Source organism: Aspergillus uvarum, assembly GCF_003184745.1.
Source record: "Aspergillus uvarum CBS 121591 unplaced genomic scaffold BO82scaffold_3, whole genome shotgun sequence".
NCBI classification, from domain to species: domain Eukaryota; kingdom Fungi; phylum Ascomycota; class Eurotiomycetes; order Eurotiales; family Aspergillaceae; genus Aspergillus; species Aspergillus uvarum.
Window position 1 is genome coordinate 103,032 of NW_020291300.1, and position 14,791 is coordinate 117,822.

The 14,791-nt window shown below is 52.6% G+C and overlaps 5 protein-coding genes across 5 annotated transcripts; 3 read left to right on the plus strand and 2 right to left on the minus strand.

Annotated features, from left to right (window-relative positions):
• Window positions 1-1,088: 1,088 nt before the first annotated feature.
• Window positions 1,089-2,601, plus strand: BO82DRAFT_380072 (putative Cu-dependent DNA-binding protein; the record flags this gene model as incomplete). Its single annotated transcript, XM_025637733.1, has 3 exons — window positions 1,089-1,593; window positions 1,673-1,809; window positions 2,044-2,601. The coding sequence occupies exons 1-3, from the start codon at window positions 1,518-1,520 to the stop codon at window positions 2,599-2,601; spliced, it is 771 nt and encodes a 256-aa protein (XP_025496594.1). The 5' UTR covers window positions 1,089-1,517.
• Window positions 2,602-3,951: 1,350 nt separating this feature from the next.
• BO82DRAFT_388573 (putative actin polymerization protein Bzz1) lies at window positions 3,952-6,962 on the minus strand. Its single transcript, XM_025638394.1, has 6 exons — window positions 6,666-6,962; window positions 6,576-6,602; window positions 5,958-6,485; window positions 5,833-5,913; window positions 4,622-5,786; window positions 3,952-4,525 (listed from the first exon to the last, which is right to left on the minus strand). Exons 1-6 carry the CDS (start codon window positions 6,708-6,710, stop codon window positions 4,134-4,136), a joined length of 2,238 nt encoding a protein of 745 aa, XP_025496595.1. The 5' UTR covers window positions 6,711-6,962; the 3' UTR covers window positions 3,952-4,133.
• Window positions 6,963-7,280: 318 nt separating this feature from the next.
• On the plus strand, window positions 7,281-9,567 carry dbp5 (ATP-dependent RNA helicase DBP5). The gene is made up of 6 exons (XM_025634065.1): window positions 7,281-7,639; window positions 7,744-7,912; window positions 7,976-8,473; window positions 8,527-8,764; window positions 8,815-9,015; window positions 9,069-9,567. Exons 1-6 carry the CDS (start codon window positions 7,564-7,566, stop codon window positions 9,339-9,341), a joined length of 1,455 nt encoding a protein of 484 aa, XP_025496596.1. The 5' UTR covers window positions 7,281-7,563; the 3' UTR covers window positions 9,342-9,567.
• Window positions 9,568-10,503: 936 nt separating this feature from the next.
• Window positions 10,504-11,695, plus strand: BO82DRAFT_350129 (oxidoreductase, short chain dehydrogenase/reductase family). The gene has a single exon (XM_025634066.1). It carries the CDS (start codon window positions 10,596-10,598, stop codon window positions 11,418-11,420), a length of 825 nt encoding a protein of 274 aa, XP_025496597.1. The 5' UTR covers window positions 10,504-10,595; the 3' UTR covers window positions 11,421-11,695.
• Window positions 11,696-11,986: 291 nt separating this feature from the next.
• BO82DRAFT_243567 (MBL fold metallo-hydrolase) lies at window positions 11,987-13,079 on the minus strand (the record flags this gene model as incomplete). The annotated part of the gene is made up of 2 exons (XM_025630810.1): window positions 11,987-12,632; window positions 12,715-13,079. Coding segments are annotated over 2 exons (1,011 nt in total), but the record flags the coding sequence as incomplete, so codon positions are not given.
• Between the last annotated feature and the right edge of the window lie 1,712 nt (window positions 13,080-14,791).

The window sequence follows — 14,791 nt, forward strand, 5'->3', positions numbered from 1 at the left end:
AGCACGGAGCAACACCACGAAACCCGGAAAAAAAAAAAAAAAAAAAAAAAAAAAAAAAAAAAAAAAAAAAAAAAAAAAAAAAAAAAAAAAAAAAGGCAAAAAAAAGCAAAAAAACAAAACAAAACAAAACAAGAAAAAGCAAAAGAGCTCCTTAGTTCGATGAGGGAACCGATGCTGAAAAGCTCCGACCGGGGGAGGACTGACCTCTGACTGCACTTGACAAATAAGCAACCACTTCCAAATGTCAAATTTTTTTTAATCCCGCAGGCCCAGATTGGCTCGTGCTCCAAGCTTTCCTTCAACTTGGTTAATGGAAGAAAGCTGCTCAGCCACCTCCATCCCGCCATGGCTCGAGCTTTTCTTCCACCCTGGTCCTAGACTCCTAGGGACTTGGGCTTATGGGTCTGCAAGCTGGCAACGTTAACGCGTCCCCGTACAGACGGTAAGCTGCGCGCAAGCAGGGTCTCGAATTTTCGATCTCCAAGTCCAAACCCTATCCCTCCGATCATCAATCAGCTCGTACAGAGAGTAATCAATCGTCTTCTTCGCAATTCAGGAGTTCAGGAGTCACATCGCCGGGAGTGCCCCTGGACCCCCCTGTCGCTGCGAGACCCATATCCTCTGTCTCATCTGCTTATTGCCTTCGATCCAAGGCAGCAGGAATATGGATTGTCACTATAGCTAGTCCCGCGAGGAGTCTTCTAGCTGTGGTTTTCGATGTGTTATTGTATGCGGGAATTTGCTGCACCATTCGGTTTTGCCCGCAACTAAGACGGATCCGGCATCTCGTTACCAACGATGTTGAGGGTGATATTTCGCTAAGGAAAATCCCGCATGCTAATCGCTTGGTTTTTTTGTTAGGGCAATTATATCATCATGGACTTCGCGGCCAGCGGGAGAGAGAGGAGGTGGAGGTGATGGTGGTCGAGGGAGGAGGAATCGGCTAAGGAGGAGGAGTTGGCCCTGACGCACCTGGCACTCCCTTCGGATTACCTCTTTCTCTCTAAGTACAGGACTGTATGTACAGCAGCAGTCCTTGGGACTTTTGGGTCCATCCAGGAACGGACCCTCCCTCAATCCCCCCATTCCCCCAATCCCCCCCATATGCGGCAAAATGAGAGCCAAAAACCGCGCATGCAATCATTTCCCTTGCACACGAAGCTCAGGACCCTACCCCCTCTCTTACTAGAGAGTACCGACTGTACTGTACTTTCTCTACCGAGCTTCCTTTTTGCGCCGTACACACCCACAGTATACAGTCCTTGCCATCCATGTAGTCGATCCGTGGCTGTGCCCGTTCCCCATCCCCATGCGGCTTTGCCTTTTTCTGAAGTAATCTGTAGCAGGTTCATTTCCCCCGTCTGTGTCGGTCTCTGTCTCGCTTTTTTTTTTTTTCCTCGCGCTGGTTTTTCCCGGCCATAACTTTTGATTGTTTGCTCTTACCCTATAAATCCTCTGCCCCGATCCGCCTGGGAAATCATGGCCGCCTCTATTCCACTCCAATCTTCCTCCAAGGGATGCTCATCGACGGTGAAAAGTGGGCCTGTGAAGCTTGCGTTCGCGGTCACCGAGTGACGACCTGCAAGCACCATGGTAAATATACGATACCTTCATCACATAGACCACCGTTCGGCTGTTGTGCCATCTGGGCTAATTTTGACTTCATGTATAGATCGACCGTTGATTCACATCAACCGAAAAGGCCGGCCCTTTGCAACCTGCTCGGTCTGCAACTGCACCCCGTGCGAGGCGCCCGAGGAGCACGCCAAGCTCAAACGTGAGGCCGACGCCAAATGTCAAGCATCAAAAGTAGAGCCACCCCCAGCACCAACACACAGCATTGCAACCCCCCTTCCCCCCCCCCCCCCCCCGCAGGAATATGGGCAACAAGGAGAATTCCCAAACCCACTCTCTCATCACAGCTGCATGTTTACACATCTATACACATCTATACACATCTATACACATCCTCCTTCCATTGTTTCCAGAGACCAGTCTAAGGCTGATGTGGCTTTGCGTTTCGCGTCTTGCTCTTCGTTCCAGAGAGCCGCTGGCAGATCTCCTCGTTCCACATCGGTGGGCTCATTGAAGCCGATTGCGCCGCGTCCTGCGCCGTCGTCCACGGGCGGCTGCGGTAGCAGCAGTGGTGGTGCGGGTGGTGCTGCCGCCGGACTCAGACGCGCTTCCCACTCGCCTCCGACAGGGGATCATCGCCCTCGATCCACCCTCTCCGCCAGCCCACCACCACCACCCCCCCAATCTCAGCTGTACCAACAGCAGCCGCAGGCACCGGGTCACGGTCAAGGTCACGGTCTCATCCCCGGTACCCCCGGCGACAGTCCCCTGTACCTGCCCGGCCCTGCCTCCGCCTACCCGCCGTCCCCGACGTACTGCACGATCGGCGACGGCATGCCCGGCTCGCTGAGCATGGTCAATCCGCTCGATTTCGAGGGCGGGATTGGGGTTTCCTTCGCGGACAGCGCGTCCGCCGCCGCCATCTACGCCCTCGAGGACCTGGACGTCAATTCTCTGCCGGTGGATGTCTTTCAGGGGGATTGGTCGTGGTTGGCGGATGAGGCGGCGCTGCGGGATGCGGTATAACATTTGCAGGCGGGCTGGACGCGTGACTGGCCCGTCTATATCCACACAAGAAAAAGAATCCGAGAAAGTAAGCGATTGTGCAAATGTTATGAGTCATGATGTATACGAGAATGATGATGCTGTTGTTGTTGTTGTTGTTGTTGTTGTTGTTGTTTGAGCGTGACATAGCGATGGCTGCGATGGCTTTAGGGGGGAGGGAGAGGGTTTTATCTTGTTGTCTGGGAGCACAGAACCGGTGGTCGTTGGTGACCCGTCGATATAGCCGTGTGGGAGGGGTTCTGCTGAGCGTTTGGTGGGTTTGTTCTCACCTTCGGATGGTAGGATTTGTATATAGGTTCTGCGCAGTATTTACGGCAGGGTATATATAGCAATACGGTATACATTGAGCAGATTCTCTTAGGGCAACAGAGAGAAGATTCACCCGGGCATACCATACTCCTTACGACGGTACAAAGGAGATAGCCCTCACTATGGAAATGGAAACAGGTACTGGGCTGTGCCCGGGACAATGACCTTTCTTTCCTTAATCCACTTACCTCCTCTAAGCTCCTCTCGATGTGACCAACTCGGATTTCGAATTACTATATACTGTATTCAGGTATGCACTGGGGATTGACAATCCATCAGAAGACGGTATTTCTTCTGTGGTACGAGGGGGGATATGTGTTGACTCGACTCGAGGGTTTGGTGCGTGCGTGTGTGTGTGTGTGTGTGTGTGTGTGTGTGTCGAATAGAGAGAAGAGAGAGAGGAGAATATGCAAAGCGTGATACTAGATAGAGTCACACCCCATCCCCACTGGTTTGATGGACATACCATCTCGCTAATGGGGCATCAGCCTCGGGCAGAAGGCTATGATGAGGACAGAGGGTAAAGCGATGGTAGACTTGCGAAATATATCGACCTGATCTACTAACCGAGACATGCTTTGATGGATTGGAGGGAATTGCGAGGCGAGTGGTGAAAACGATAGAGATCTGGAGTACACTGCTACCAGTGGGGAGGACGAGGCTGAGGAGTGTAACTTAGCAGTCAGAATCGAGGGCTATGATACCACGAATTCGGGTACTAGTATAGTACGATAGGAGAGGAGTGGAGGGGTTATTGAGGTATTCTCTAAAGTACAGACCAGGAGATCATCTATGAGAAGTAGTAAAGGAGTTAGGGAGAAAGGGCCGGGAAATAATTAAATAAGACCGGTACGCTGTTGATTGTAGCACACTGACATAGATACTTGACACCTCAGGGCTGTGTTCAGTAAGCGAAGCATCTCTGCTACCGACCAGCTATCCATAAGCAAGTTTCTAGAACACAAGTAGAATCATATCTATACTAGATTATGTACAGTATAACAGCAAGGAGCAACGTATGTATTGTGGTATATGTACTGTACTGCACCTCTCTTAACTAACCCAATCGACTGCTACCTATCCATGAGCTTTATCTGGTGCCCTAAAGCCACATGCGACCTCCCAAATTCCTTCCCCGTAGACTTTCTGCACCGGGAATCCCAAAACCCTTTTTCACCAACCGTCTAAACATCCTGAATATAGTTCGCCGGCACGCTCTTCGTCACACCTCCCCGCTCCACATCCGCCCACCCGTCCCCACTATCCCGATTCACCAGCACGAACCGATCCCCCTCGCTCATACTCCATTCCATGTCGCTGCGGGCCTCGTAGTCGTACAACGCTTCCACGTAGGCCAGTTTCTTGGCGCCGCGCCGCGGGGCCACGGCAGGGCCGATGCGTTTGCTGCCCCCTGCTCCGGCCCCGACGGGCAAGGTAGAGGTCGAGGCCGAGGCCGAGGAGTTGGTTGAGTAGGTTGATGCTGGGCGTTCCATGGGGAGGACTTCGACGTAGGAGGCTGGGACGAGGCCCTCGTTTCCGGTTGCGGGGGTTCGGACACGAAGCCAGCCTGATCCGTCTTTTCATGTGGTGATTAGCTTGGAAAATACAAAATCAAGGAGGTGAGAAGGGACGTGAAGGATGCGAGAAAGTGAGAACGACATGAGTGGCTTACCATCGGGCTCTAGAATGACGATATCGTCCCCTTCCTGGACGGTGGCTTCGTCATCTCCCTGTGCTTGATACGGATACAGCATCTTCCCGCGGGGTTCGGAAGAAGCCGGTCTGGAACTGAGGGTTGGGGTGGATGGAGGACTGTTGATGTATTGCGCCGGCGGCGGGGCAAGAACGCGATTCCGCTTGGAGGCAGCTGCGGCAGCGGGTTTGGTTTCTGTGGCCGGTGGTGTTGGGGTCGAGGCAGGTAACTCGGCAGTGGACGGGGAGAGACTGGTGGCGGTGGATAAGGAGCGGTTGGCACTGACGGCGTAACCGGAACTGAGCGAGTTCATGGTGTCTTTGCGCGTGAGCGAGGGCGCCCCCGTTGGGCCGCTGGATGACGACGGCTCCAAGTCTAGAGTCGGGGTCGAGTTGGCCAGCTCCTGTCGCTCTGCTTTAAGCTTCTTCTTCTCCTCCTTGGTCTGCTCGCCCGGACATTCTGCCGGCACCTTCATCTCGCACTTGCTGTGGCACGTATAACCACAGTCGCGGCAGTCGAAGCCCTTGGCTGATAGACCCCAGATGCGCTCACCGCAAAGGTCGCAGTTGGTGGGGATCTTGAATGTCTGCGACTTGAAGTTGTGATTGCGCGCCCCCAGCGACAGGTCGCCTACCACGGACATGATTGTTGACGTCTCGACTTCGGCCGTCAGGCGTTTGCGGTCGAGCTCATGCAACGTCTCTTGCAGGAAGAAGATGGACCGGACTACTTCCACCTCGCTCCGTTTGTCCCTGCCCTGCTGGATGGCTTCGCGAACCTTCTTGGCCGCCTCTACCTCTCGTCGCTTCTGATCGGTCTCCACTCGCAGATCGCGCACCTGTGTTTTACTCTTGCTGAGAAGATTGCGCAGGAAGACCTTGGCGGTCTCATCGGTTACAAGGGCTTCGTCATCGTGCCAGACGGGGCTGGCCTCGAAGCCTACATTAGCGGGTTCTTGGAGAGGCGTAGTGTTGTGGCGCAAGAACATGAGCGAGTCGAGATGAGGGAGATTGCGGGGGATCTCGTGAAGGAGATTGGACATGTGCTCCATACTTTTTGTCAGGTAATTCTTGTCCAACTGAGCTGCCTGCGCCCAGATTGAATTCAGCTTCGCTACACGGGTTTCGTTGAGGTCTTGCAGCCCCTGCAAATGTCAGTGTCATAGCCGAGGCAGGGCGAAAGAAACCTACATCGAGTAGCTCGGGAACGTATTCGTGGTAAAAGCGCTCCTTGAGCTTGTTCGTCACGTTGATGCTGATGAGGTAGGTATTCTGCTTCTGTTAGTATGCGACAAGAGACGTGATTGGCTACCTACCTTGACGTTGTTCATTTCAAGGATCTGCTGCTGATAGGCCGCTTGGGCCTTGGACTTGCTGTGGTCAAATGAACTCTCCATTTTCTTCCGTCGCGCCTCCACTTCCTGACATGCGCCGTCATATTTCCCCTTGACCTTCTTGAGCTCACTGTAAGAAGAGTCCCTTTCCTTCTCCAATTTAGCATGAAAGTCGACGTGGCACTTCCGGAGTTCCTCATACTGGGCAGCGGCTTGTTTGAGCGGCTCCGCTATTTGTACCACCAGATCCGTGCCGAATTGGTCGCGTTCGGCGGCGTGCGCCTCGATCGCGGTCAATTGCGTCGTCCATGTCGTGAGCGAGGCGCTTTCGAGCGAGCCCGGGGTCATACTCGGAGTATCTCCTACACTCAACGTGCTAATCTTCTTCGCCTTGCGGTCGTTGTACTTTCTGCACAGCGCCGTCATTTTGGCCGCATATTCCTTCTCGATAACACTGCGCTCTCGGTAGAATTGCTGTACTTCATCCAACCACCCGATGCCATGGGAAACCTGGGGAGCGATGGCTTAGCACGGAACTTTGGATCGGCTGTCGTCGTGGTCGGAGAAATGCGCGCGGACGAACATGCGGGGAGGACATACCCAATTGTTGACTGGCTTAAAAGCATCCTATTCAATCCTGCTGTCAGCGAGAATACTTGATTGTTCTTCCTGACTGCAAACATCCCATACCTTCAGTTCTGCCCCAAAATGAGGGGCGACATCTGGGGTTGCCATGCTGACGGCTACTCCGCTGCCCGAAGACCACGGCGCAGAAGACTGACGACGGGGATGCGAAAACAGGGGAATCCGGAATGTGTCGGCCTAAGATGACCGAAGCAGGCGCACGTTGAGACCACCAACCACCCGCAGAAAGAAAGCCTGTTGCGCGACCGGTGGCAATGGCAAGGGATCGGAGCAGCAGCGGAAGAAGCCGAAGTGGACAGCAATCAGTAAGAATTAAGGATAAGTAGTTTGGAGAGGAGAGACGCAGGCAGGCAATCACGGCGAAGGAAGGAAGCGGGGAAGAGCCCAGCTTAGGCTGGATGCAGTAAAGCAACGGAATGACAATACCGAACGAGGCTGTCAGGCCACGTTGGAGCACTACGTCATTTAGCCGGATGCCACTAGAGTAAGGTACCGTACCGTCGATTCGCAGTCACCGCCTACCATATTGAGCACCACAACGCTGGCCGGTCCTCCTTCCTACTCCGGATTAGCGCAGCTCAAAGGCGGTCCGGACTGGTTTTTCCGCCGTCATTGTCTACTGATGAGCAAATGAGCAAATGAGCATAGCAACACCCACTGTGAACCATTGCTGCTTATTGCTACTGTGATTGCTCTGAGTCCCGAGTTGGTCCCGAGTAAATCTTTCTCTCTCCTTCTCTTTCTTCTCCATCCTTCAAAGGAAAACTACCTCTGACTTGTTCCGTTGAGTCATTGTTTGGAGCCCTTCGTCGCGCGTCCGGTTTAAATAGAATTATTACCCCGCTGCTCCCCTCCCTCTTCCGTCTGGAATCAAGCAGCTCTTTTCCTTTCTCACAACACACACACTTTCCCCAATTTGCCTTTGTCGGATCACGAGTTTATCATGGCCTCCGACGAACAGCCTGCTGGCGGCTCTCTCGCCGACCGCATTTCCAAGCCCGAAGAACCTCAGCCTGCAGGTATGGACAGCGCGCGGCATACCTTCCTTCGACCCGGCGACTGTGTCACCCTCCATCGCGGTCGATCGCATCCAGAACCACGCTAATTCAGCCCTCTTACGCAGAGCCTACCGAAACCTCCAAAGAGATCGATCAAACGGATGGTGCGCCCGCCGCTTTGGGTGGCTCCGACCTTCAGGAACCCGAGTACACCGTGGAGGTCAAGCTCAGCGATCTTCAGGCCGACCCGAACAACCCTCTTTTCTCAGTCAAGAACTTCGAGGACCTTGGCCTGTAGGTCACCTGCCCATCCAATTACTGAATGATCTCTGGAGGCTAACACCGTCCGCTCCACAGCGATCCCCGTATCTTGCAAGGATTATCGGCTATGAACTTCCGCAAACCGTCCAAGATCCAGGAAAGAGCTCTTCCTCTTCTGCTCGGCAACCCAGCAAAGAACCTCGTCGGCCAGTCCCAGTCGGGTACCGGAAAGACTGCCGCATTCACGCTCAATGTGCTCAGCCGCATCGACCTCAGCACGGAGCAACTGCAGAAGACCCCGCAAGCCCTGATTTTGGCACCTACGCGCGAGTTGGCGCGTCAGATCGTGGGTGTCATCCAGGTCATGGGCCAATTCCTCCCGAATCTCCTCATTGGAACTGCTGTTCCTGCGGATAGCAATGCGCGCCCGACCAAATTGGAGTGCTCCGTTGTTGTTGGTACGCCGGGAACGGTTACGGATATGATCAAGAGGCGTACCATCACAGCCAACAAGCTCAAGGTGTTGGTTCTCGACGAGGCAGATAATATGCTTGATCAGCAGGGTCTTGGCGATCAGTGCATCCGTGTCAAGGCGTCAGTCTCGCCATCCCCCTTCCGGATATTGTCGATGACTAACAGCTTCGCAGTCTGTTGCCCCGGGACATTCAGGTTGTGCTCTTTTCGGCCACTTTCCCTACGCATGTCCACGAATACGCTTCCAAGTTCGCCCCGAATGCGAACGAGATTACCCTTCAGCACGAGGAATTGACCGTCGAGGGCATCAAGCAATTGTATCTAGACTGCGCCAACGAGGAAGAGAAGTACCAGACTCTTGTTCAGCTCTATGGTCTTCTTACCGTTGGCTCTTCCATTATCTTCGTCAAGGTTGGTTGATTTGGACTCTCGTCACAGGGCTTCTGCTAATCTCTGACTAGACCCGTGCCTCTGCCGTCGAAATCGAAAGGCGCATGGTGGCCGAAGGTCATACCGTTGCCTCCCTGACGGGTGGTATCGAAGGCTCGCAACGTGATGCCGTCATTGACCAGTTTCGTGCGGGACAAGCCAAGGTTCTGATCACCACCAACGTCCTCGCCAGAGGTATCGATGTGTCGACGGTTTCCATGGTCATCAACTATGTAAGCATTCTTTGATGTGATCTTAATTTTCGCACGCTAACTCCCGTGACCAGGACATCCCTGAAATCCACCAGACCAACCCTCGCGCCCCGCGCCAAGCGGACTTCCAGACCTATCTTCACCGTATCGGTCGTACCGGTCGGTTCGGTCGTGTGGGTGTCTCGATCTCGTTCATCTCCAACCGCGACGAGTGGGAGATGCTCAACCAGATCCAGAAGTATTTCAACACCAGCATCCAGCGGATCGACACCAAGGATTGGGATGAGGTGGAGGATATCATCAAGAAGACGCTCAGGAACACCCGTGCCCAGGCCGCCTTCCGGTGATTGTCCTGCCTCCCCTTTGCTGTTTGATAACCACCGTTCGATCGCCGCGGATTGCTAGTCGGTTGGAGCAAATTGTTGGTTTAACGCCGGGGCTGTACTGCAGTATGGGATGCGGATGAGTTTTATGAATCTTTCCATGATGGCTGAAAATTGCACACCACACATATTAATAGATACCAGTTCATATTTGAGTCGCTGAAAACAAACAACCCCGTATAGATTTCCAGGACTTGAACGTTTCTACGTAGGTGGTCTGTTGTCTAGTTCACCCTCCGTCTGTAGTAGTACGACCAGTCGAGCACGAACCCCGGCAAGCGCGACGTTGACAGAGATGCTTTCTGCAAGCCTAATTGAGAAAGCCTGTTCCATGTAATGAATGATCTGTTAGGATCGGTGGTCAGGATCCGACAGGAAGGGATCATCGCATTCGACGGATGCTGACCAAAGTTATGTATAATCTGGCTATCTCACCGATGCTCGCGCGTTCCTTGGAGTACTGTACCGTATGCTAACCTCTTTCCGATTAGGTTGATTCCAGGCACAACCTAAATCGCAGTTTGACCTTGCTGGATATCAACTATATTAAGTAGAAATACTCTACATAATTGACGGCAGAGCTTGATCGAACTACCATGACCTCAAAACCGATTATAAATTTCTAAGCTTATATCCAGCGTTCTAGGGCTACACCATTAGTATTTTTGACCACTGCGCCCAAAGCTTGCTCAGTGAAAGAACACTCATGCCCTTTGACGGAGTTAACATCACCCGGAGATAACGGCGATAAGAGCCTACCGTAGCTGGAAGATTCACTGTTACTAAGGCTATATCTTCTTTTCAGGTACACTTTCTCCAACAATGGAGCATGTTAAAGATATCGACCGACTAAATGGACATCCTTCCAGTGTAGGTGCCATTCAGCAGCCTGGGCACTTCGGACTGAAGCTAAATCAAAAGGGGTTAGCCGCACGAGATGGATCCTTCTGGTAGATACAGATTGAGGTAACTACTACGCATGGCTTTGTGATCTACGCCCCGGAGTTAACACTCGGCGTCGATGTGTCTCCATGGCTCTGATGGCATGGTATAAGAAGGTGGCATGATCCAGCCGACCAGCAACTGTTCCAGTACCGATCCATTCTGAAAGGCTTCTCAAATCTCTTCAACCCTTCCCTCACATTCCCTTTCCCAGGTGGACTTCGACTATTGACACACAATCACCTTCGATAGAAGCAGCATCCCACCCAAGCAACCATGAGCACTCCCAACACAATCTCCGTGAACAAGCTCGCAGGCACACGGGTGCTGGTAATCGGAGGGACCTCCGGGATCGGATTCGCGGTGGCGCGCGCGGCGCTCGAGCACGGGGCGAGTGTCTTCCTCGCCAGCTCGCAGACCAAGAAAGTGGACGACGCGCTTAACCGCCTGAGAACCTTCTACCCGGATCCAGAATACCACGCGCGCATGGCCGGGTGCGCCTGCAACCTCGGCGATCCCGCCACCCTGGAGACCAACGTGCTCCACCTCCTCGAGCAGGCCACCACCACGACTACCACAGAAAAGACTCTTCTCAACCACATAGTGTACACGGCCGGCGATGCGCTGGCCCTGAAGCCTGTGACGGACCCGACGCTGACGGTGGCCGACATCCACGCCGCGGGAACGGTGCGCGTGCTCGGGGCGCTGATGGTCGCCAAACACGCGCAGACCTACATGCACGCGTCGTCCCGCTCGTCGATCACCTTCACCAGTGGCGTGAATGGCCACCGACCGGCGCCGGGGTGGACGCTGGCGGCGACTAATGGAGGTGCGGTGGAAGCGATGGCACGCGGGCTGGCGGTGGATTTGGCGCCCATCCGCGTGAACACGGTCAGTCCCGGCGCGGTGTTGACTGAGTTGTTTGATAATTTCGGGGATGAGGCGGCTAAGCAGGCTGCGGTGACGCGGTACGCTGATGAGACGCTGGTGCGGGAGATTGGGCGGCCGGAGGAGGTGGCTGAAGCGTATCTCTATTTCATGAAGGATCGCTTCGTGACGGGGACGTTGGTTCATTCGGAGGGGGGGAAGTTGTTGAGGTGACTTGCTGGTGGTGGTGGTGAGGGAGAGCTATGCTTGGGAGGAATGCTCACTCATTCAGATTTATAGAATCAAACCATCTCAGCATTCTCTTGTCTTGCTACATATATAGATCTGGTCTGGATGTGCTGGTAAAATGGACTTGTAGGTTTGTGGCGAGAGGAAGCTGACGGCCGAAGTTGCTCTCCCCCTGAGGAGCTGTTGCGTCACAGCGATGGTTATCTGATGAGGAAGAGGGGAAATGGGTTTGGACTTGAGGACTTGGAGCAAGATCACCAACTGAGGAGATGTGGACACATAAGATGCACTCCGAAACCAATCAACCCAGGTGTCGCATTTGCGACTCCTGGTTATACTGAGGAAGCAAAACTAATACGAATTGAAGCAGATGTATTAAGATGACTAGGGCTAGTGATGTTCTATTCAGCTAAGAGACTCTATTTACCTACTTGTTACAGACGCATATTCAACCCGATAGCCTCTGCTTGGATTTTGTTCCAGATGCATCACACAGCTCTCAGGCTGTGCCCCATCCCTGAACTTCCAGTTTCCTGCTGCTTCGGTTCCTCCAGGAACAAATAACGACCCTTCTTCTTCAAGTCTTTAGCATGCCAGTCATTTGATGTTTTCGGGAACAAATCCAGTATTCCATGTATACTCGTGTCGTGGGCCGCCACCACGAACACACGGCCATCCGCATCGAACCTCTGAACGGCCGCGAGTGTCTCGCGAGCAGCAGCCTCTTTCTCTGGCGACGGAGCCTCACTGTGATGTATGGGATAATTTGACCTTGCGTGGAGCGCGGCACCGGGGCAACTGCGACTCGGCACGTGCACATATAGGGAAAGGTCAGAGGGTGAAAGGGTCCGCAGTACCGAAAGTTGGTCGACGCTGTCACCTGCGAAATAGATGAAGGTATCCTCGGTGGTGCGGGCGAGGGCGTTCAGATGACCGAGGGCATGGCCTGGCGCGGAGAGGAGATAAAAACTACCGTCGCCGAAGTAGTCGAGCGCTTTGAGGCCTCCGATCTCCAGGTTGAATTGAGACAGTGCCAGTTCCTCCACTTTTCGACCGAAGAACTCGCCCCTCATAACAGGGGCTTCCAACAAAACGGGCCAACCGGCGAAGAAGGCCTTCTTGATTCCGGGCCCAACAACCAGTTTGGTACGGTCATGGAAACGGGAGAATTTTCCGACATGATCAGGATGTGCGTGACTGGCAGTAAGATAATCATCAGAGCCTGTCCAAATTGTATGCTATCGAAAGGAAGAATGTCGAAGGCTAAATGGATCCCTACCTCCAGATAACCGCGTTAATCGTGTCGAGCGCCACGCCATGCTCCTTGAGAACTTGATCAACACACTTGTCAACGTGCATATCGCCGCCTAAGGCATGGATGGCTTGCATAGTATTTGGGGGATAGTCGTACATGTTTTTGGACATTCCCAGATCAAAGATGACATTGCTCCCTCTACCCGAGGCGTCCGTATGATGGACAAGGAATGAATAGGTGACAGCAGTCCGCTTCCCCAAGCCCTTGAGTGGAGGTCCCATGAATAGCCCTGTTGGCACCAAAGGGTCGTATGTGAGGTCGATGATCGACACTTGAACCGTTGACGAAGAAGTGGGGATGTTCAGGGAGCTTTGACTGGCCATTTCCACGAGTTGAGCGACTGACACATTGAACTAGATCTCAATTGAAACCTTTTGTCGTGCGTCCTTTAAGTCGAGCTATTGCGAGCTATAGAATGTATGCAGTGTCAGTACTCTTTTGTTCACATTCAAAAAGAAGAGCTCCACCTGGTTGAGTCGATGCCCCATACCTAGGAATGTGGGTGGAGTAACAGCAGCCGCTCCTTCAAAGAGGGATCGCTGATCAGCTTTCAAGTTCAGCTTCAAAGATCGACTAGATAAACAGTTTCGTTCACTCGCGGTGCGGGGGCGACTTCACAGTAGTTTCTTGGGAATTTGTGGATTCAAAGCTGAGCCCCGCAGAGTGATTGCATGTGCATAGCATCGGAATCAGGGAAATGAATCGGAGAACTTGGAACCACCCCTTTTGAATGTCTTCTATAGCACCCAGTAAACAAACAGAAAGAATAGAAGAAGAAGAAAATGACAGATAAACTTAGACCAAACAGACGAAGTGATAGTCCAGTGAATTAAGTAAGATACGGCACAATCTAGAGGTTAAGTATTCCCTGAATCAGTATAAACACAAGGTGATCGTGCGCCCCTTCCCTGTTTGTTTGCTCCCAGAATTTCTCCCCAAGACAAAGTTCCTGCGGAAACCTGCAGGTTTCTCCCAACTTAGAGAAACACAACACAGCAACCCAACATCTCTATAGGGATAGTTTACCTCCCCAGCAAAAAAGCCTTCTGTTCAACGGTCACGTCTTCCATGGACGCGAAACAAACCATGCAGCAAGCTCTGGAGCGGTTCCGCACAAGAATGACCGCAGCAAACGGAAGTTCATCCAAAATCAAATCGATGAAATTGAAGCCCGAGGCCTGGCAGCCGAATGGGAGAAATCTACGAAGATGGTGGTGTACCGACATCTCTACCTGCTAGATGGAAAACAGGACTCCTTCACGCGGATGGTGGATCTTCCCGCGGTCATGGATACGCTCCCGGTTCCCATGGACGGGGTCCATTCAGCACGGGATCGGGGATCTGATCAATAAATCCAGGTTTAGCCCGTCTATCGAGGCCGATAATCTGGGAATGAAGGCCGGGTTGGTCACTGGTATCGGCTATGCTGGTTCGGGCTATACCCAGGAACATCCCCAGTGGTATATAGTACTGTACCTATCTCAATGCCCGAGGTGTATGGAGTCTTCGACGTCACGAGATTAACTGTGACACTGAATGCGAGTCCGACTGCGAGCTCCATCATCAATCACCGGCTGATTACCATCCTGTCCCCAGTTCGAGGTATTAGATCTAGTTGGTTCAAACCATTGTCCTGTATTGTTTGAATTAAAATGCATTTCGTAGCTGTATATTGCAATAATTGATAGAACATTATTAGAAGCAGAGTCAGCAGAGTCTATCAGAGAGCGTCTTATACAGTACAAAGGCTTTGTACTTACCTACAGACATCGCACCCAGTTTGTTAACGTTGTCATTTTTAAGCTTATTTCACTGTATGTGGTTATCGATGCAAACAGTAATGTTCCCGGCTGTCACGTGTGCTGCTTTCTTGGTGTTTACGGTCTGCCGTATCATTGGCTATAGCTGTGCAGGGGCCATCCAAACCTCCGCACAACGAACACACTTCCCACATGCACTGATCGGTCATATCGCTTGCGATTTTCATAATATACACTTCCAGGGCATCTTTAATTTAAAATTCATATTCTAAGCTCAAAAA